Source organism: Hyperolius riggenbachi, chromosome 1 (assembly GCF_040937935.1).
Source record: "Hyperolius riggenbachi isolate aHypRig1 chromosome 1, aHypRig1.pri, whole genome shotgun sequence".
In the NCBI taxonomy this organism is placed as follows: Eukaryota; Metazoa; Chordata; class Amphibia; order Anura; family Hyperoliidae; genus Hyperolius; species Hyperolius riggenbachi.
Window position 1 is genome coordinate 443,218,446 of NC_090646.1, and position 22,528 is coordinate 443,240,973.

Here is a 22,528-nt window from a genome sequence, read left to right on the forward strand (position 1 = left end):
AGCACTGAAAGGTCAAATTTGCTCTGGTACACAAGGGGAAAAAGGATTTACTTTTTCTCTGCAGAAGACAGGTCAATAGTTCACAAGACTGCTCTGTAAAAACATTTAGAATGCTGAGTAGTGTGTAAACTGCAAATATTAAAGAATGATGCAATGTTATAAACTATATGACTGAAAATACAAATATGCGAATGTTTTCTTTGCTACTAATGTTCTAGTAATTATCCGTACTACACAACCAATTCATTATATCATGTTTTTTTTCGCTTCAATGTCTCTTTAAATGGGCAGGCTTAGCACAAGTACAATTTTAATCCACATAAGAAAAATTTGTTAAAACATACCTGAACTGATACAGGCCCTGATTCACAAAAGACTGGTAATATCTACATACACACATAAACTTTACAAGCGTTTCCATAAGTAACATAAATCTCTGTATTCTCTTTCCCCCAGGCTATAATAAATACCCTGTGGTTTGGCTATAATCTTGAAGAAGCCATTTCACGGCCTGTCTTTCATGTTACATCTAATAACAAGCTAGAGTTTGAGCCTTCCTTTAGTAAGGTAAGACATTTCCAGTCTTCTTAGATAAAGCATGAAATGATGAATAGCTACTAGTCACGGATGAATAACTATGGTGTTAAAGTGCACCTGTCACATACCTCCCAACATTTTAAGTGTCGAAAGCGGGACACTTAGGCCACGCCCCTGGCCATGCCCCCACCCCCTAGTCACGCCCACTAATTTATTTTATTTTATTTTTTTTTATTTATTTTTTATTAAAAATTTTTAATTAATTACTCCCGAAAGGGAGGGTGCCAGTGGGAGGGGGAGGAGGGTGGTGAGAGTGGCCGAGGGGGGGAAAAGAAAACCCGATCGAGGCACCAGCCCGGGGATGCGTATGCGGCATGGATGCCGCATGGATGCTATTAAGCTTCTCCCTCCCTCCCTCCTAATGTGCCCCCAGTGTCCCCTTATGTGATTAATTAGGGGGGTTGTCAGTGGAGGGGGGGAGAATGCCCGTCACCGTGGGTGGGGAGGAGGGTGCCACTTTTAGGTGGGGGGGGGGGGGCGCCTGGGCAGAGAATGGAGGCGGAAAAACTGATCGAGGCTCCAGCCATGGTACTGAGGGATGCGGGAGCCCGGCTTCAATACTTCCTCCCTCCCTCCCTCTGTGAATGCCCCCTAATGTATGTCCGTGTGCCCCCCTCTCCTCCCCTCCCTATAGGCAGAGTGAGCGCAGCGGAGCGGGCAGTCGGGTCCTCTTACCGCTGGCTGATGCACGCGTACTGTCTCTGGCATCCGACCTCCATGTGCTTCCTGTGACGTCATAGTAAACAGGAAGCACATGGAAGTCCGATGCCAGAGACAGTACGCGTGCATCAGCCAGCGGTAAGAGGACCCGACTGCCCGCTCCGCTGCGCTCACTCTGCCTATAGGGAGGGGAGGAGAGGGGGGCACACGGACATACATTAGGGGGCATTCACAGAGGGAGGGAGGGAGAAAGTATTGAAGCCGGGCTCCCGCATCCCTCAGTACCGCGGCTGGAGCCTCGATCAGTTTTTCCGCCTCTATTCTCTGCCAGCCGTCGGGATTCGAGAGGGGGGGCCCGGGATAGCGGGAGGGCCCCCCCAAATCGGGAGAATCCCGACGAAAACGGGACGGTTGGGGGGTATGATGTCATACTGAAAAATCCCTAAACCAAGGATGTGTGTTTACCTATTAAAGAAATAGACATCAGTGTATAGAAAAGCAAAACTTATACATTTGATATAACCAATGCCAATGCTGGACAAGCTATTATGCAATAAATATGACTAAAATGCAACCTCTATATTTTTATTCTGCAACTGGTTAATGTTTTCAAGACATGACAAATGATGGCTGCAAAACAACAAACACAAATTCACTAATCTTTCAGCAACCCAGCTATATTTTGCTACGCTACTGGCATGGCTTTTGCTTGGCTGGCAATCGGCAGGCACTGCTAAATTGCGGCTAGTAGGTCCGAGTACTTAAACTGTATCCTTAAAGAGAAACTCCGACCAAGAATTGAACTTTATCCCAATCAGTAGCTGATACCCCCTTTTACATGAGAAATCTATTCCTTTTCACAAACAGACCATCAGGGGGCTCTGTATGGCTGATATTGTGGTGAAACCCCTCCCACAAGAAACTCTGATGACCGTGGTACTCCTGGCAGTTTCCTGTCTGTGAACCTTGTTGCATTGTGGAAAATAGCTGTTTACTGCTGTTTCCAACTGCCATAAAAGCATGCAGCAGCTACATGACCTGCCAACAGTAAAAATGTCACCATGTAATAAATGTCAGAATATAAATCAGGGATTTAAAAGATGTTACAATGGGCAAACACTGACTAAATCATACATACATAATTATTGTAAAAATGAAGCACTTTTGTTATTACATTATTTTCACTGGAGTTCCTCTTTAATGTGTGATGTTTTATTCTGTTTCAGGTGGTGGAGCAAGCACTACGAGAAAAAGGCCACCAGATAAACAACTATACATTTGCCCTGAATGTCGTACAAGGAGTATCCCAGAAAAATGGGTGTCTTTTTGCTTTTTCAGATGGAAGGAAACACGCAAAAGCTGCTGGCTATTGACATAGGGCATTTGTAAAATAACTGCAAGGAATAAACACAGATTAAAGATTGGTGATAGGTGCTTGTCTGTTTTTGTTCCTTATCCATGGATAGAGATCTTAGCCCATCCCTTCAAACACTGATGCTTGAATTGCAGAGTTTTTGTGGCTGGCTAAAGCGCTAAATGAGTCTCACTAATAACTAAATTATCAGTGTAGCTTATATGTGTCTAGTATAAATGTACCCATTATTGGTACAGTTCCACAGCCGATCAATCGTTTATAATCCCTGAAGTAATCAATTGGAAATGATCAGTTGTGCCCATTAACAGCTGGATTCCCGCTAGCCATTAGTTTTTCAAATGGATCCCATCAATCTGAACGTATTGGTTAGCGGGAATACAACATTAATGGGAATGACCGATCGTTTCCAGTTGATTGGAAACAACCAATCGGTAATGGAACTGTACCATTAATAGGCACCTTAAAAGGAATGATGTGTCAGCCCTGTCTGCATAATAATGAGGTGTATCTTGCAAGCATACTTACACACTTTCACATACAGATGCAATCCATATGGTTTGAAGTTCACAAAGCTAAATATCCTGGGGGAGGTATAAATGAAGTAGTTGTGTTTTGCAGACTTCTCTTTTGTTATGGCAATCCCCCTTTCATATAATCCGGCAGCCATCCTCTTTGTAGCCTTTATACTGGATATCCTTCCCTGTGAACATTCCTTTAGGTCCAGATAAGAAAGTGATGAAATGTGGTGATGCTTTCAAATAGCTTTTTATTATCTATTAGCAAACTACATGGTGCCTTATGCTGGAAATACACAATGAGGAGATTTACTTTCCGATCGATTTTCTGATTGTTTTTCTGATCAATTTCCATTCATTTCTATGAGAAAACCGATACATAGATTCACAACACGTGGTATTCATACCCCTTTGGGTACTTTAATAGCATCTCGGGGGTATTTGAATTTGCTAGTTAGTTTTGAGATTAAAAATTAGTGATCAGTCATATATAAACAAAGCTGAATAAATATTTTTAGTTTAATACAATGAAGTACTGTTTTGCATAACTCACTGTCAGCGTACATACATTTTAACATCTTTTACTGAACATACCCCTATTTCTGCTGAGTGGCAGACTGGGGATCAGACTTCAAAGGGATTAGAAGAGAACTACATTTTTGTGTGTGTGCACAAGTTCACATGGGCCAGTTTCTTGGAATTGCATTGCCAGACATTTGATTAATGCTGGAAAGTCCAGTGATTTAATTCCTGCACTTTATTTCGAATATAAAAATGCATACAGAAAGTTGATACTATTTGAAATACAGTGCAGGATTTTAACAGTGGTGACAACCATTTGGACATCAAATGACTGTTTTTAAAGCTTTTTGCTAATATTGTCAGGAAATGGCATGTTTTCTGCAGAGAGGTTTTCACCATTTTCTGGCTTGGAGGTCACAAAGTTTGCTCTCTACGGTGCTGAATGTCTGCTTTCAGTCACCAAAACATGTAGAATAGAAATCAAGCAATCCTTTCCATACAGATATTAAAACTACTGTTATCTTTGTTTCCATTCTGAGCTACTCTCACAGAACCTTTATATATGTTACGGCCAAAGCCAGAAGTCAGACAAAGTGGGAACTGGCCGGGCATTTCTCAAAATGGCCAATTTGGTTTTAACATCACCAGCTAAAGTCCACCATTGGACGGCCAATGTGCCAAATGGCTTTCCTGCCATTTTACTATTTGCCTGGTGTCGTGTCACTTTCTTGGACATGACGGAATCTGCAAAGGTAGGAAGATTAGGGCTAGGCAGAGATTAGTGATAGGCACAGAAGAGGGGAGGTTAATGTTAGGCACAAGAGAGGGGAGATTAATTTTAAGCAGAAGAGAGGGGAGGTTAGTGTTAGGCAGAGGAGAGTGGAGATAAGTGTTAGGCATTAGAGAGGTGAAGGTTAGTGTTAGGCATAGGCCTGTGGGTTGCACATTCAGAAAAAAAACTTACTTTTTTTGTCACCTCACCAGCCAAGGTACTCTGAATTTTCTTACATCTGACCTTGGCCACTTCCCATATTGGCTGGCCAATTTGGGAACTAGCTACACTTCTGGCTTTAGCCATAAGATACACAGCAATTATTCAAGAACTCCATCTGCTGCCATTCAGCAGTGTGGGTGGAGGTGAATGCAGGCATGTGTGTAACATTCAGTACATACTGCAAATGTTATTGAACTGTCACACCATCCACTTGCTGTAAGAGATGTTCTGCTGGCCATTACTCATGAACACTTCTGGTTTGCAGCATCTGGGTGGCATTTTACCAAGCAACTCAAGACTACTGTGGGAGACAGCCGCCTCCACCCACACTGCTAAATAGTGTTGGGTAAAACTCACCGATTCACCATTCACGGAAAATATACATTTCAAACTTTATCTGCCCCATCACAAAAAAAAAATGTTTCATCATGTCTATATAATTCAAGTAATTTAACAACCTGAAGTAAAAAGTGTTTGTTTAATTTACGTAAATTTGAAATAACAACCAGCCATTTTATTTAGTGTATACAAAGTCCTTAAAATAAGAAAATAAAATATGTGTTCTGTATGCGTATTTCAGATCCTGAAATATGGAAAGATGCAAGTGGCCTGATTTATGGCCCACTAGGTGGCAATGTCCTGTGATAATGCATGTGAGGAGATAGGCTTTCCAGCACCACTGTAGAGGTGCTATCCGAGGGGTGCTTTAAAAAAGAATAAAGAAGATAGGATGGGCTAGTCCAAAATCTGTTAGATTTATACTGCTTAGAGTAAGTAACAGTGACATGAAAAAAAAATATTAGCTATAATTACCGTATATACTCGCATATAAGCCGACCCGCATATAAGCCGACCCCCCAACTTTTCCCTGAAAAACCAGGGAAAAATGATTGACCCCCATATAAGCCGGGGGTAGGAAATGCTGGATTGGTGCAGCCCCCCAGTGTGTCCCAGTATAGCTAGTATAGTGCCCAGTAAAGGTAGGTAGTGTCCAGTATAGCTAGTATAGTGCCCAGTATAGCTAGTAAAGTGCCCAGTATAGCCAGTATAGTGCCCAGTATAGCCAGTATAGTGCCCAGTATAGCGCCCAGTATGGGTAGGTAGTGCCTCAGTTTAGCTAGTATAGTGCCCAGTTTAGCTAGTATAGTGCCCCAGTATGGCTAGTATAGTGCCCCAGTATGGCTAGTATAGTGCCCAGTTTAGCCAGTATAATGCCCAGTATAGCGCCCAGTATGGGTAGGTAGTGCCTCAGTATAGCTAGTATAGTGCCCAGTTTAGCTAGTATAGTGCCCAGTTTAGCTAGTATAGTGCCCCAGTATGGCTAGTAAAGTGCCCAGTTTAGCTAGTATAGTGCCCAGTTTAGCTAGTATAGTGCCCCAGTATGGCTAGTAAAGTGCCCAGTTTAGCCAGTATAGTGCCCAGTTTAGCCAGTATAGTGCCCAGCATAGGTAGGTAGTGCTCCCCCCGCTCCCCCCGCGGCCGCCGCTGCTATTACCTGCTTAGGCAGCGGCCGCTTCCTAATCCGCGTTCCCCTTCTGAACTTTCAGAGTGTATCACAGCAGCGCGCCCGGTGCTGCTGCTGTGACGATGCAGAGTGCAGGAAAGAGCGCGGCTCCCTATAGCGGCGATCTGTATCGCCGTTACCAGGGGAACCGCTCTTTCCTGCCCCCTGCATCGTCACAGCAGCAGCGCCGGGCGCGCTGCTGTGATACACTCTGAAGGTTCAGAAGGGGAACGCGGATTAGGAAGCGGCCGCTGCCTAAGCAGGTAATAGCAGCGGCGGCCGCGTGGGGAGCAGGGAGGGGGGGGGGGGGAGCGGGGCGCGAACCACCCACCCACCACTAGACCACCAGGGAAGACTCGCATACAAGCCGACCCCCCAACTTTTGACCACCTTTTTGGGGGTCAAAAATTCGGCTTGTATGCGAGTATATACGGTACTACATATGTACTGTAAATGTTACAAATGTTCACGATAATTGTCCATTAAGGATTCACAAAGTGACTGCCAGCTATCACCACACAGCTTTAGGCCTGGAACCCACTACAAATCGCAAATCGCTATTGCAATCACTAGCATTTTTAATTAGCGTTTTGTAAGCATTTTCCAGCAATTTTGGTAGCGCTTTTAAAAAGTGTACGTTTGTTGCCAGCGATTGTGATTAGCGATTTTAATTCTGCTTTTTTTTTTTCAAATTATTATTATTTTTTTGTACAGTTTGCAGTAATTTAAAAGCACGCACAAATCGCTATGAGCGATTTGCCAGCGCTTATATACTTTATATTATAAGTGCAAATGCTCCCAAAATGCTGCATGTCCATTTTGCTAATCGCAATCGGTACTGTGGTATTTGTTACATTTATTTACATTGGCAGAGCGTTTAGAGAAATCGCTAGCGATTTAAAGTGATCTCCAAATGCTCAAAAAAAGTGCTCTAGTGGGTTCCAGCCCTTATGCTCTAGCTAAAGGCTGCAATGATTTTTAGGTTTCTTAACAAGGGTTTTGGCAGAGAAAATGTTCTTAAATCATCTTTGCAGGCTTAGATAAATATTATATTGATCTTGTGTTGTTGTTTTTTTAAATCTAATGCGACTATATTAAAACAAAAAAAACTAGGATAGACTGCTCCCATCATGTCTTGTCATCGTGTCATGCACTTCCTGTGTACAGCAATTTTACCACAGTTTTGTGAATATGGGCCGGCTCTGGGCTGTGGTAAAATTGCTTTGCGCAGGACGCGCATGACAATTGTACTCGGACTTAATGCTTTTTTTGCTGTAATGCTTTCAGAAATAAAGGTGGGGAGCAGTGCACCATTTTGGGAATTACTGCATGGGCAAAAATGCAACAATCTGTAAATTTATGTTGGACTTTTTTTGTAAAGAATTTATAATGTAGCCTCCCTTGTGGCAAAGACGAGGCTGACTCGTTATTAAAAAACTTGCTACAAATGGTATGGATGAGTTAGCTTCGTCAACGCTGAAAACTGGTCTTGAAAGGGTTATAATGGTGTATGTGCACCACCTACTGGCAGTTGGCAGATATTACAGCATTACAGAAAATTCAGTTCTGGAATCGAATACCATACTGTATATTGTACAGAGAATGACACTAATGGTCACACTGGTCTGAACTCGGCCGTGACGGACTATAAGACCACCATGGCTAAGAGTTGTGCAGCAGACCAGAGTGCGTGCAGCGGCCCATTGATGATCCCTAAAGATCTGGCATGTCGGATCTTTAGCTATGCCTAAAGGCTCGTACACACATGCGACTATAGTCGTTTGAAACGATCGTTCCCCGACCGTTCCGAACGACGATCGTTACAAAAAAAGAGCCAACGACTATTAAATCCAACGACGAACGACAGTAGTCGTTTGAAACGAAAGGACCAACTGGACGGATCGTTATCTGGCGACGGTCGTTTACAAAACGTACGTGTGTATGGATATCGTTCGAAAACGATCGTTCCCAAACTGCGGCACATGCGCTCAGGCCTTTTGTCCTTGCTTTCTTTAATATAAATGACATATATACATCATTGTTATTAAAGAAATAAAGGCTAATAGGCTTGTGAGCATGTGTTATTATGTTGGTATGTCTATTTGTAGTGTATGCGTATGTGTGTAGATGTGAGTGTGAGATGTTTATGTACATATATATATATATATATGTGTGTGTGTGTGTGTGTGTGTATTTGTATGTATATCTCTATATATATATGAATATATATATATAGAGAGAGAGAGAGAATTATGTATCTATTGCTATTTGGATCTGTGTGTCTCTCTCTATATAGCACAGGTTTTGTATGTGAATAGATTGACACATATTATGAATATTACAGTGGTGTTTGTATGTTGCTATTATGTATTAGACTTGGATATGTCGTTCCATTGCTTACATTGATATGAAGACTATAAAGTAACGCAAGAAACACTACAGTAAGTAACGTTGGTGAACGGTTTTTTTATTTTGAAATAAAAATAAACCAAGAAATGCCTTTACAAGTTCAAAACTTTCTTCACTCTCCCCTTCATCTCATTAATCTCGAGCTGATATTGGCACATAGATGTCCACACGTTGCTCTTTATGAGCTCTGCCTTGGCATACAGCTCATCAAGATCATCCATGATGGCCTGGCCTTGTTGTTTGTCTGTGTGTTTAAAAAATCCTTTGTTTACAATGGAATCTACGGGGCCATTTTCAGTGACGTTCGTTCCGGTAAAAAAAAAAAGATCGTATACATTTGCATACTTGCCGCCCTTATCTGTACGTAATATCCCTTGATCGTTGGTAAACGAACGATCTTATCGTTTGTTGCGGTTTCTTGGCGTTTATAACGACCGTTTCACCAACCATATGCAAGTGATCGTTCGTCGTTTGTTACGAACGATCGTAGTCGCATGTGTATACGTGGCTTAAGCATGACCCAACAGCATTGTTCTTGGCACCTCCCCAAAGGCAACAGTGCACTAACAACACTGTTCAGAAGTGTCATCAGCCTTTGCACACAACGTGTCTTTTGCTATGCAGGGGGAGTGGAGAAACGATGAGCGTGTGTAAAAAAGAGCAAAATGCTGCTTGTGCATAAATAGCAGTAAATGACATGCAAGTGAGCGTGTGACCTGGCCCTTAGTTGTTGTACCACACAAGGGAGATGTTTTAGGTAAACACTGGACAGTATTTATTTCTGCATCTGTAGATTTATTTTTTCATCCATATTTGAGGAGGATTTTTTCTATTTGTGATTAAAAAGTTTATTTTAGAAATTTTAATTTAACTTTTTGACATGATTTTGTATTTGAAACTTTTATTATACTCAAAATGGATACTAGACCCTTGCTTGACGGATTTTAGTAAGTTGCAAGCAAATATTTCACGAAAATTAATTAAACCACTTCTTAAACAGAAATCCTGCAAAAATTGAACACTAGGGAGGTTAAAGAAACCGGAAAAAATCTATATATGCAAGGAACAAGGCTAATAGTTTGTATCGGATGGCCATGATCTTCGGGTTCTCGAGTGGCAATTAGAGTTGGGCCGAACCTCCGATTTTAGGTTCGCGAACTTCCGCGGAAGGTTCGGTTCGCGTTAAAGTTCGCGAACCGCAATAGACTTCAATGGGGATGCGAACTTTGAAAAAAAAAAATAATTATGCTGGCCACAAAAGTGATGGAAAAGATGTTTCAAGGGGTCTAACACCTGGAGGGGGGCATGGCGGAGTGGGATACATGCCAAAAGTCCCGGGGAAAAATCTGGATTTGACGCAAAGCAGCGTTTTAAGGGCAGAAATCACATTGAATGCTAAATGACAGGCCTAAAGTGCTTTCAAACATCTTGCATGTGTATACATCAATCAGGTAGTGTAATTAAGGTACTGCTTCACACTGACACACCAAACTCACCGTGTAACGCACCGCAAACAGTCCACTGAACAGAACAGGTATGCAGTGGCGGGTTCACTGAACAGGTATACAGTGGCGGGTCCACTGAATAGAACAGGTATGCAGTGGCGGGTTCACTAAACAGAACAGGTATACAGTGGCGGGTTCACTAAACAGAACAGGTATACAGTGGCGGGTTCACAGAACAGGTATGCAGTGGCAGGTTCACTGAACACAACAGGTATGCAGTGGCGGGTTCACTGAACAGGTATACAGTGGCGGGTCCACTGAACAGAACAGGTATGCAGTGGCGGGTTCACTAAACAGAACAGGTATACAGTGGCGGGTTCACAGAACAGGTATGCAGTGGCAGGTTCACTGAACACAACAGGTATGCAGTGGCGGGTTCACTGAACAGGTATACAGTGGCGGGTCCACTGAACAGAACAGGTATGCAGTGGCGGGTTCACTAAACAGAACAGGTATACAGTGGCGGGTTCACAGAACAGGTATGCAGTGGCAGGTTCACTGAACACAACAGGTATGCAGTGGCGGGTTCACTGAACACAACAGGTATGCAGTGGCGGGGTCACTAAACAGGTATACAGTGGCGGGTCCACTGAACAGAACAGGTATGCAGTGGCGGGTTCACTGAACAGGTATGCAGTGGTGGGCTCACAGAACAGGTATGCAGTGGTGGGTTCACAGCACAGGTATGCAGTGGTGGGTTCAATGAACAGGTATACAGTGGCGGGTCCACTGAACAGAACAGGTATGCAGTGGCAGGTTCACTGAACAGGTATGCAGTGGTGGGTTCACAGCACAGGTATGCAGTGGTGGGTTCACAGAACAGGTATGCAGTGGTGGGTTCACAGCACAGGTATGCAGTGGTGGGTTCACAGCACAGGTATGCAGTGGTGGGTTCAATGAACAGGTATACAGTGGCGGGTCCACTGAACAGAACAGGTATGCAGTGGCAGGTTCACTGAACAGGTATGCAGTGGTGGGTTCACAGCACAGGTATGCAGTGGTGGGTTCACAGCACAGGTATGCAGTGGTGGGTTCAATGAACAGGTATACAGTGGCGGGTCCACTGAACAGAACAGGTATGCAGTGGCAGGTTCACTGAACAGGTATGCAGTGGTGGGTTCACTGAACAGGTATGCAGTGGTGGGTTCACAGCACAGGTATGCAGTGGTGGGTTCACAGCACAGGTATGCAGTGGTGGGTTCACAGCACAGGTATGCAGTGGTGGGTTCACAGCACAGGTATGCAGTGGTGGGTTCACAGAACAGGTATGCAGCCAGACAGGAACAAGTTAAGCCTAACTAATCTTTCCCTGAGAGACAGTCTGCAGCAGCTCGCCCTACTCTCACTAACGCAGGCAGCACACGAGTGACCGTAATGGCCGCCGCTGCCTGCCTTATATAAGGGGGGTGGGGCTCCAGGGGCTAGTGTAGCCTAATTGGCTACACTGGGCCTGCTGACTGTGATGTAGAGGGTCAAAGTTGACCCTCCATGTGCATTATGGGGCGAACCGAACTTCCGCAAAGGTTCGCCTGAGGGACGCGAACGTGAACCACTGAAGTTCGCATGGAACCGTTCGCAGGCGAACCGTTCGGCCCAACTCTAGTGGCAATACATTAAAAGCAGATATGATTCTTTAGAAATTCCTACACAGGCTCAGGAGCATGTCTAAAAAATCAATCGCTTTAAACATAGCTTGTGTCTTCATCTGCAAATGCAAGCTGAAACTGTACCATACAAAGAACCACATACAAACATGATCCAGAAACACTACTGCCTTCTCTGGGCCTGAGCTCACTTCAAAGGACAACTGACAGGGATATGAAGACTGCCGTATTTATTTCCTTGCAGTCCTGCTAATCTCTTTGGCTGCATTAGTGTCTTAATCACACACCTCAATGTGCGTACACACCTTTGATGGATGAAGTCTGTCAGGGATCAGGACCCCATTATCCTTGGGGGATATCCCTGGGCCAGGCTTCACGGATGCATCAACTGGGTAGCTGACAGTGAACTGTGTTGCTATGCAGGGAGGTGGAGGGATTATGGAACGTTGTGTGTGCGAAGTCATGTGGCAGGTGCGTTATTAGTGTGAAAAATGCGATCTGCCATCGTTGGGTGTGAGTTGATGCGCTGGGCAGATCGCTTGGGGGTTGGGGGCCGCTTTACACATACCTGATTATCGGCTGAGGCGGTCACTTTCGACCACCTCAACCAACTTTAGTCAGGCGTGTGTACATGCCTTGAGGCCTTGTTCACATTGTGTTCCGTTCGCGTGGCCGTTCGCATTGGGCCATTTTTTTTAGCCTTTTTTTCCCAATTCCCGGCGATTATCTGCGCACTTTTTTTTTTGTTTTTTTTTAAAGCTTTTCTAAGCGGTTTTGCCGAGCAATTGCGTTTTTTCACCTCCTTACCTCTGTCAGGAAGTGAACTCTTTGAACCGTAAAAGAATAAATTTTTTCCTAAAAACGTGAACGCAATCGCTGCACAAATTGATTTTGTGAGCGTTTCTCCTATACCTTCCATTGAGGCGGACGACCCGTGCAGATATGAACATTCTCAGAGACATTCATTGCACAAGCGTTTGGCAGGCGATTTTTAAAATCGCCTGTGTGTGAAAAAAGAACGAAAATGCTTACAGTGTGAACAAGCCCTTACACAAGCAGAAACACTTGATCTGCATGTCTGTTCGACCACTATAGCTAAAGGCAGAGGCGCCTCTAGCCATGTTGTCACTCCAGGCGAGAAAATCTGTGGCGCCCCCCACCCCTATGGCGCCCTTCCACGAAAATAATCGTAGTGCTGCAACGTTTCACCAAGAAATAATCATAATGCGGCAGCGTTTCATCAGAAAATTCGCAATGCGGGCAGTGTTTCACCAGAAAATACACGTAATGTAAGTCTGCAGAAGGGAGCTTACGGGCTGTGGGCCAGTGAACTGAAGCAGCGCCTATTTCACGCCGCAAGCCTGTTCACCACCTGGGGACACAACATCTGGCAGGGGGTGACCGATGTCCCCCCTGCACAGCACTCATGCCCGCCTGGTCGGCCTGGCACCCTCTACAATGGGTCAGAAGGAGGCACAAAGGGGGACAGAAGGAGTCACAGGGGGACTAAAGGAGGCACACAGGGACAGAAGGAGGCACATGGAGACAGAAGGAGGCACAAAGGGATACAGAAGGAGGCACAGGAGGACAGAAGGAGGCAGAGTGGGACTAAAGGAGGAACAGGGGGGCAGAGGTAGCACAAGGGGACAAATAAAGGCAAAGGGGACAGAAGGAGGCACAAAAGGAGGCAGAGATGGCACAAAGGGGGAAAGAAGTATGCACAAGGCACAGAGGTGTCAGCTGCCTGCAACTTATGCTAAGGTGATTCAGCAGAAGCAAGTAATAGAGCAGCCACAGGGGTGTGGCTTAATCTTGGGTGGGGCTTAATTTGGGGGCGGGGCTTAATTCTGCAACATGGCGCCCCCGAGGACCAATGGCACTCCAGGCAATGGCCTGTACTGCCTATGCCTAGAGGCGCCCCTGGCTAAAGGTATTATAAGCAGATGATTAACAGGACAGCCAGGCAACTAGTATTGTAGTATTGTTTAAAATAATATAAAATATGGTAGCTTTCATACCTCTCTCAGTTCAGGTGTCGTTTAAGACGGACTGAGCATAGATTACACATTAGCCTGTTGTTTTTGGAAACTATTGACCCCATATTTTCTCGGCTTGAGAGTAGGGGCCATCCAGCTTGTTATCAGTTCAAAAGCCAGCACCTGTGATAGTACGGATGTACATTAGTGTATATGGCATGGGTCAGTTCCATACCTGGGAAAGCACCCTTAGGGCCCTTTTCCACTAGCGCGTTTGCGCTGGCTGAATCGGAAAGTCGCAAACCGCTAGCGATTTTACAATCGCTACGGTTTGCTTTTTAACATAGGAATCGCGGTAGGTCATTTCCACTACCGCGATTCGTTTTTTACAGGAATGCGAACGCGCAGTGGAGCGATATTTGCCGCGATTTTGCTATGCAGTGCATAGCATAGCAAAATCGCGGCCGCAAACGTCGGGAAATCGCCGGTAATTTTTTAGCTTTTCGATTCAGCAATCGCTAGCGTTCAGCGTGAACGCTAGCGACTGCTAGTGGAAAAGGACCCTTAATGCTGAATGATGGATACAGGTTTTGGAGTAACGTAAGATGCAAACCTAACATTGGATTGAAAATTTCACAGACAGCTCACATACTGTACATTTTTACACACACTATGCAATCCATGTTTTGCAATTTGTGTAGGCAGTGTTATGCACATGATGCTTGCGTTGCTTGTTTAGTGTGTTATGCTGTTTTTGTAACATGCTTTATACAAACAATTCACACACATTGTCTATATACTGTTAGTTACATGATGTCAAGTAAAAGTTGCGCAGGTACATTTTAACAAACTTGTTATTAATACACCCCTTTGTCATTTTCTGGGAAGGTCTTGCATATTTCAGCAGGACAAACCCAAACAACACATGCAGTGTTGCTATGTGGGAAGAGTCCAGGTGCTAAACTGGCCTGCCTGCTGTCCACACCTGTCACCCACCAAAAACATTTGCTGCAATATGAAATAAAAAAAAACAGACAACAGTTGTAATTCAACACACTGGTAAAAGTGCTTCTCCCAACCCATCAAAATAATAATGAACATATTTTTTCAATAATAAAAAAAAACATTTCTCCAGTTTCAAGTTGTTTATTTAGAAGCAGTAAACCTGACATCTGGTTTTGCCACACAATGTAAAAATATTTTTGGATACCAGTGTTCATTTTTGCCCTTCTGCTGGATGGATTGATGGGTAGTGATGGTCATGTCTTGGAAAATGCATGGAGAAGCATGTGATCAGTTTGGTCAGGTGATATGTAAGTCTCTGATTTGCGAGTTATGAACATGTGCTAAACCAGGATGTGATCATAATAATTCAGTGCTTCGCAAATCAGCGGATCAAAAAAATCACATGCTTCTCCATGAATTCTCCTAGACATGAGCATTGGTATTGAAAAGATGGAGTAGCTCACATGCACAGGCTGGATGTTTTTTTGAGCATTATTAGCAAGACGAAGTTAAATTGCACTAAAAGTAGAGACAATAGTAGTATGTGGTACCATGTTAGCAATAATGATTAGCAAAAGGAAGGATAGCAAGTGATACCCCTGTAACACACATGGCGCTAGTAGTTTAATAGTTTAACAGGCAATTCTCTTCTAGCATTAGTACCGGTAATATTACTGGCTGCGCACTATGTGCACTGTGCAAATTTACCGGACATTTGTGCATCAGGCCTCACTGATGATTTTTTTCTTCACAAAATCCCCTCCTTTATTTAAGCATTTATCATATCTTATTACAAGGTTTTCAATCCCTTTGTTGTAGCAGCATCACAGTCCTCCCCTATGAGTTGGAGGGATTGGGGAGGGGGATTCTTGTTAATGCTGCTGAACAAACATTTATAGGCATACTGCAGTCACGTGGCAAGCGATACAGCAATAGAAGAGATTAACCTAACAGGTACAAGTTAAATGACAGTGGCAGATAAAGGAAACGCCTGTGACTTTCTGGATGACCCTCATACATATGCAAGCTTTCTGGAAAGCTCAAATTCTCATCTTCAGGCAATGTTATAAGGCACTCACATGAGAGTGCTACAGCCACACAGTCTTTCTGAATGGCTGTCATGGTGGATTGTGGACACATTTCAACTCAAAATACTACAACCCCACCCTCAGTGTAAAAGACAAATGAAAGTTGAATTCTAATGGATTCATAATATAAATTTGACCTTTAGCCCCTCATGACCATGCTCAAGGCCTGCGACTTGTAACTTCAGAATGGTATGATATGTTCTGGTAACAACCAGGCCCTTTTTCGGGAGAGGGTCACTGCCCTGGTTGCAATGGTGGTGGTGGTGGGGGGGGGGGGGGGGGGGCAAGGGGACAGCCCTGACGCTTACGTGATCACAGGAAAGGCTGTTACTTATAAGAATGGACACCTAAGAGGAAGAATATGGCCACATGTGGAACCCAGACAGGTGAGTTACTTACGCTCTCTCGCTGCATAAACTGAGGGGGTGCCCTCTGGCTAACTATACCGGTTTGGGGCTCTGGCTACCTTTACTGAGGGGAGGGGGTTTTCTGGCTACCTTTACTGGGGGGAGGGGGTTTTCTGGCTACCTATAGTGGGGGGCTTTCTGGCTACCTATACTGTCCCAAGTATTTTTCCATCACTGCCTGGAAGTCTGTACCCTGCACTGACATGTACATGCACAAGGTCACGGGGTAAAGACGTCCCTGGCTGCAATGGAGAAAGACGAGGGACAGGAAGAGGAGGTGTGCCGGTGGACTGGTTAGCCTGCAACACTCTGCTCAACCCAGGATACACCTTTTACATGGGGAGACCAGCTGGGGGTCCATCGGTCATTGGGAAATCAAAAGCTAATACTGCCGCACACCTTCAAGTGAGATCTTTCCACCATGCCGGATCAATAGTTTCTATAATTGTCAGGTAGAAATTGACTGAAATTTCAAACTGGCTGCCACTTTGCGACATCGATTGCTGCCAGATTCGATCATTATGATTGGATCTGCCAGAAAATGGTGCCACAAATCAAGTAATGTATGGGCAAAATACTGTGATCTCTATAAAATGTCACTGTCATAGACAGGCTCATAAAACAAAGACCGCTTTTTGAGTAAAAATATGGAAATGGGGTTTAGTGGGTAGTGGAGAGGATTGGCTTCAGTAGTGTAAAGGGGCCCAGGCAGTACTATATATTACACTTCCCCTTCAATAAAGTTACCTTGTCTGAGGTTGGTGTTCACAACTGAAATGGCTTGTTGGAGGCTTGCATTGCATGAAACGTATCTATTTGCATATGACTGTTGGATGGCAGCACATTTCTATAATACTGTCAGTGAGACTTTGTGTGCAGCCCTTGGAAAGATCAGTAGCCCGATATGCTGCTTTTGTTGTCTATGGATTGGACTGAAAGTCATGTGTAAGCTCTGTACTGTACAGTATCACGGAAAATGCTTACCGATTAAGCCACCTGCATTAACTAGCAAAGGTTTTAACTATTCTAACAAAAGAATGAAATGTGGTACTAAGCTTGTGCAAATACTCCCTATACCTCCTCAATGTAGAGTTCATGTCTGTCTGACTGCTAAATAACATGATGATGTGTCATATATTTTGCTGGAAGTGTTCAATAATTTCAATACATTGACTAAATTAAGCCTGATAGTTTCAAAATGCTATGCCATTTACACAGACTAAGAAACCCCAGGTGGGCATGTTTAGTAAAATAAGGTGGACATTTAGTAGAAGTAGGTGTTAAATTATGGTAAGGTAGTGTAGAAAGGGAAGTTGTAGCTGTGCAGTCACAGAAATGAGTAAGTGCTGGGTGGCTGTGCAGGTAGAGAAGGGGTTATGTGTTGGATGGCTGTGCAGGCTGAGAATAGGTTAGGTGTTGGATAGCTGTGCAGGCAGAGAAGGAGTTTGTGTTTGATGGCTGTGCAGGCAGAGAATAGGTTAGGTGTTGGATGGCTGTGCAGGCAGAGAAAGGGTTATGTGTTGGATAGCTGTGCAGGCAGAGAAGGGGTTATGTGTTGGATGGCTGTGCAGGCAGAGAAAGGGTTATGTGTTGGATAGCTGTGCAGGCAGAGAAAGGGTTATGTGTTGGATAGCTGTGCAGGCAGAGAAGGGGTTATGTGTTTGATGGCTGTGCAGGCAGAGAAAGGGTTATGTGTTGGATCGCTGTGTAGGCAGAGAAGGGTTATGTGTTGGATGGCTGTACAGGCAGAGAACGGGTTAGGGCCCTTTTACACTTAACTACTTAACGACCGCCCCACGCCAATGGGTGTGGTCGCGGCGGCAGCCCCAGGACCGCCTAACGCCAATTGGCAACAAGTCCTGGGACTGCATTTTGCAGGAGATTGCGCGCAGGCTGTGCGCGCATCTCCTGCTTGTGGGGGCGGAGCTCTGCCCCCTCTTCAGTCTCCGAGCGGCAATCGCCGCTCTGGAGACTGTATTTACATGTACAGCGCTGCGATCGGCGGCAGCAGCGCTGTACTGGAGACAGCCGTGTGACACGGCTGTCCCCTCCTGAGGCTGGGGAGTGATCGGCTGTCATAGGCTGAAGCCTATGACAGCTGATCACGCTGATTGGCTAGCGGGGGGAGGGAGGGAGGGAGCAGGGGAAATGAAATAAAAAAGGCAAATTTATTCAAAAAGAAATGAAATAAATATAAATAAAAAAAACAAACACCTGTGAAGCGATCAGACCCCACCAACAGAGAGCTCTGTTGGTGGGGGAAAAGGGGGTTGTGCGGCCCTGCAGCTTAGCTTTAAAGCTGCAGTGGCCATTTTAGCAATAATTGCCCTGGTCTTTAGGGGGGGTTAACACTGCAGTCCTCAAGTGGTTAATCCGCTTGTGTGCATTTGTGTGCAATGCAACCAGAAATATTTAAATAAAGTAAATCTCATGTATTCTTATGGTGTATTTTACAGCATGTACGCTGCAGCGTCTGCGTTAGTAGCAACACAGTGCTGCACTCTTTTTTACGGATGCCAGCATGTGGGGATTGTAAAACGGTTACATTTTTTAACTTCCAGCAGGCGAGAAGAAACTTTTCATTTGCTGAGTGGAGAGGAGAGGCGGGACAAAAGTTTTTAGAAGTCCCCAGTGGCTGGCTGAGGTGCAGAGGAGAATCTGGGAGGGGGAGGCAGACAGCTGAGAAAAGGCGGAGTATAGCTTGTAAAGCAGAGGAGACGGAGGAGGAGAAGGAGGGGAGCAACATGCATGAGAAGAAAGAGGCATGAAAGAAGAGACAGACTAAGAAATTGACAGGAGCTTTGAGGTAGAGACAGAAGGAGTAGAGTGTTCAGACTTGGAGAAGTTCGGAGGAAGGCAGAGGAGGAGAAAGTACTTTGGAGGAAAGCCAGAAAAGAGGCAGATCGCAAATCATAGTTACAGCACAAGTCAGAGGTCACCATGGCGTGTAGCAAGTTTATTGAAGTAAAAGAGCTAATTCTCCATGTCCGAGGACATCAGGGTTTTATTTACATTTCAGTTGAGAGGGGAGGAAAATTGTGTACTAACGCGTATCGCAGAAATGCATGCACTGACGCAACGGATTAAGTGTACGAGGGCCCTTAGGTGTTGGATGACTGTGCAGAAAGGTTACAAGTTAGATGACTGTGTAAACAGAGAGGGAGTTAAGGTGCGTACACACGCACTACAGTAGCCAACGAAGGGTCCGTCGGCACCTCCCGCTGGGCGGGTTTTCAGCAGACTGTAGTGCGTGTGTACGCACTGTCGGCGGACTGATAAGGCTGTTCCTGAACGATCCGCCCGGTGGATCGTTCAGGAACAGCCTTATCAGTCCGTCGACACTGCTGAAAACCCACCCAGCGGGAGGTGCCGACGGACCCGTCGTTGGCTGCTGTAGTGCGTGTGTACGCACTTTTAGGCTTATGGCTGTGCAGGGTGGGGAGGGATTTGTACGTGGATGGCTGTGCATGGATGTGACTGATTTGTGGCAAAAGAAAAATAAGCTAGTATCAATAAGTAAAGAGGTGAGTAGGATTTTGGTTGGAATCCCTTTCTGTCCTCTAGTTTTAGACAAGAAATAACACCATATGAACTTTAATAAGTATTTGGAATCTTGTTGTACAAAAAAAAACAAAACAGGATTTCAAATAACCTCCCTGCTTGGTTATACCTTCTATTCAAAGTAGGCTTAAAGCAACTGTAAACTGAAAATAAACTTATGAGATAATTAATTGTATGTAGAACCGTTCTACAGTCTTATTTCTTTTCAAAATCAATGTGCTGAAGTCTGAACAGCAGGAATTTCAGTGTGGTGTACAATCTGGTTCATTCAGCTGCCACCAAAAATAAATGATGAACGTTTAAAGAGGAGCTGCCAGCCATACTCTCAGAAAAAAAAAACACCACATATATAAGTAGATAAATACTTGCTCTACTTACATAGCTTATGTATTGGTCTGTCCACCTTTTGATTTTAGTGATTTTTCTATAGTAAAAAAAGAGAAAATCCTTCTTAGGATTTTCCATTTTAACTGTGTCTATCTTGAAGCCAATCTTGATGTCATTTTCTCCCTCTCTCCCCTCTGCCTGATTGTGTATGCATTGCTGGCCCAGTCTTCAGGCACTCCCACCCAGCTCTGAAATAGGAAGTGCATTGTCTCAGCATGAAAAATATTGGCCAATCAGAGTGGAACAGAGGTGTGGGAGAGGAAAACAGGAGGGAAAGAGGGGAAATAAAGAAGCAAAAAAAAGACAACTCAGCATGCCCTGCAACTTCCTTTGTGTGGCAGATGTACCAAATAAGAATCAGGTAAACTGGGGAATAATCATTTATCAACAAGAAAAGTAATAGTGATTATTAACTTTTGGATTGCCTGGTTAGCATTCTTCAGGCTTCTTGCACACAGGGCAGCCTGTAACGCTCCCCCAACGCACAGCAATGTAACACAAGTGTGCTGTTTACACTGCCCACGTTGTGTTACATTGTAACGCAGCAAAGTGCTGCATGCTGTGCGTTCTACTCGGCTAAGCTGTGTTAGACTGTTTGCACATGCTCAGTCATGTTGGGGAGGAGGGGAGAGCGGCCGGGCACATGGCTAATTAATATTCACTGCACTCAGTGACGTGCAGTGTTTACTTCCTGAAGCGGTCGCTCTGTGCGGCGATTGGCCGGGCGGGACCACGTGATGCCGCATGCGTCTAAGAGTACGCATCACGGACGCCAGAGTGAGCTGCACAATGCGGCTCACTCCGACGTCCACACCAGAGAGCACCAGGCGTTGCGTTAGGGGCATGTTATGTGCCCTATAACGTCCCCTAAACGCAACGTCCTGGTGTGTAACTAGCCTAGAACTTGTTTACCAGATAAAAATAAAAAATTGATTTTTTATTTTATGCCCGACAGTTACACTTTAAACTTTTTTGCTTTCTTTTTGTCATCTGTGTTTGCTCACGCCAATTGCGCTAACCACACATCTGTTTACTCTTCAAGCGAGCCCTACATTCATCTTCATGTTTGACTGTTTCATTTGCATGTGGATAAAACTGCTATATTAACATATTGAATACAAAAATGTGGACACAGACAGGTTCTACGTAAGCATTGTACTAAATGTACCCATGTCTATTTCATCATGGGGTCAACTCACCACATTTTGGTAAAGTTGCTGTGTGCATGGTGAACATGGAAATTTTCCCAATACTTGGTGTGTAACAGACCTTGGGCCATATGCAATTAACTTTTCTCCTGAATTTTCTCCTGGGAGATAATTTTTCATCTTTGATTTAGGATATGTTTTCAACACTTTGCTATGGAAAAAGTACCAAAAAGTGGGTGAAAAGTACTATCAAAATACAGTAATTTGGAGTATTTTTTTTTTTTTTTGCTTGCTGGTGGTTTAAAAGAGATTTTTTTTACATCAGGTTTTGAAAATATCACTTAGGAGAAAACTCAGGACAAAAAGGTAATAGCATATGGGCCCTTGTGCAAATTATGCAACTCGCATTACTTAAAGGACTTACGAGCCGAAGCAAAAAAAAAAAAAAAAGTTAATTACCTTAGCTGAATGTCAGACGTCAGGGCAGATGTACAGTGCCTCCCTTGCTCTTTATAGACCCTCTGTCATGTTATCCAGCTATCATTAGTGGCCCCGACCCGGGCCAGGGTCGCCTTAGCTCATGACGATTAGAATCGCTGCTTTAAAACTCCTCTGCCTGCGCAGTACTGAGGCTGCGCAGGATTACAGCCCTGGGAGCGCACATCATCGCTCGGTAATCGGGATACTGTTATACGTCATGTGGGCTTCACCACATGACAGCCCACATGACTGACTGCACTTCGAGCGCCCTCTCAGCCCAGAATACCAGCGCTGAGCGAGGGAGGACGTTACCTATCTACAGGATTTGTTTACTGCAGATTTGAATAAAATAACATACAAATCTGCAGTAAACAAATCCTGTAGCTAGGTAACGTCCTCCCTCGCTCAGCGCTGGTATTCTGTGCTGAGGGGGCGCAGCCGGCTCGAAGTGCAGTCAGTCATGTGGGCTGTCATGTGGTGACGCCCACATGACGTATTACAGTATACCGAGCGACGATGTGCGCTCCCAGGGCTGTAATCCAGGCAGAGGAGTTTTAAAGCGGCGATTCTAATCGTCATGAGCTAAGGCGACCCTGGCCCGGGTCGGGGCCACTAATGATAGCTGGATTAACATGACAGAGGGTCTATAAATAGCAAGGGAGGCACGGATCGTCTGCCCTGAGGTCTGACATTCAGCTAAGGTAATTAACTTTTTTTTTTTTTTTTGCTTCGGCTCGTAAGTCCTTTAAGTAATGCATGCTTTGTCATCAATGTGTTCATTAACTAGGTAA

General features: G+C 44.5%; 1 protein-coding gene across 3 annotated transcripts in view; it reads left to right on the plus strand.

Annotated features, from left to right (window-relative positions):
• GGT5 (gamma-glutamyltransferase 5) overlaps positions 1–2,683 on the plus strand; it is a 96,799-nt gene extending 94,116 nt beyond the window's left edge. For all 3 annotated transcript variants that reach the window (XM_068238246.1, XM_068238242.1, XM_068238252.1), the window contains 2 exons: positions 457–567; positions 2,484–2,683. In XM_068238246.1, coding sequence (XP_068094347.1) covers positions 457–567; positions 2,484–2,630 — 258 coding nt within the window. In that variant the 3' untranslated portion in view covers positions 2,631–2,683. The remainder of the gene's footprint in view (positions 1–456; positions 568–2,483) is intronic.
• Positions 2,684–22,528: the final 19,845 nt, after the last annotated feature.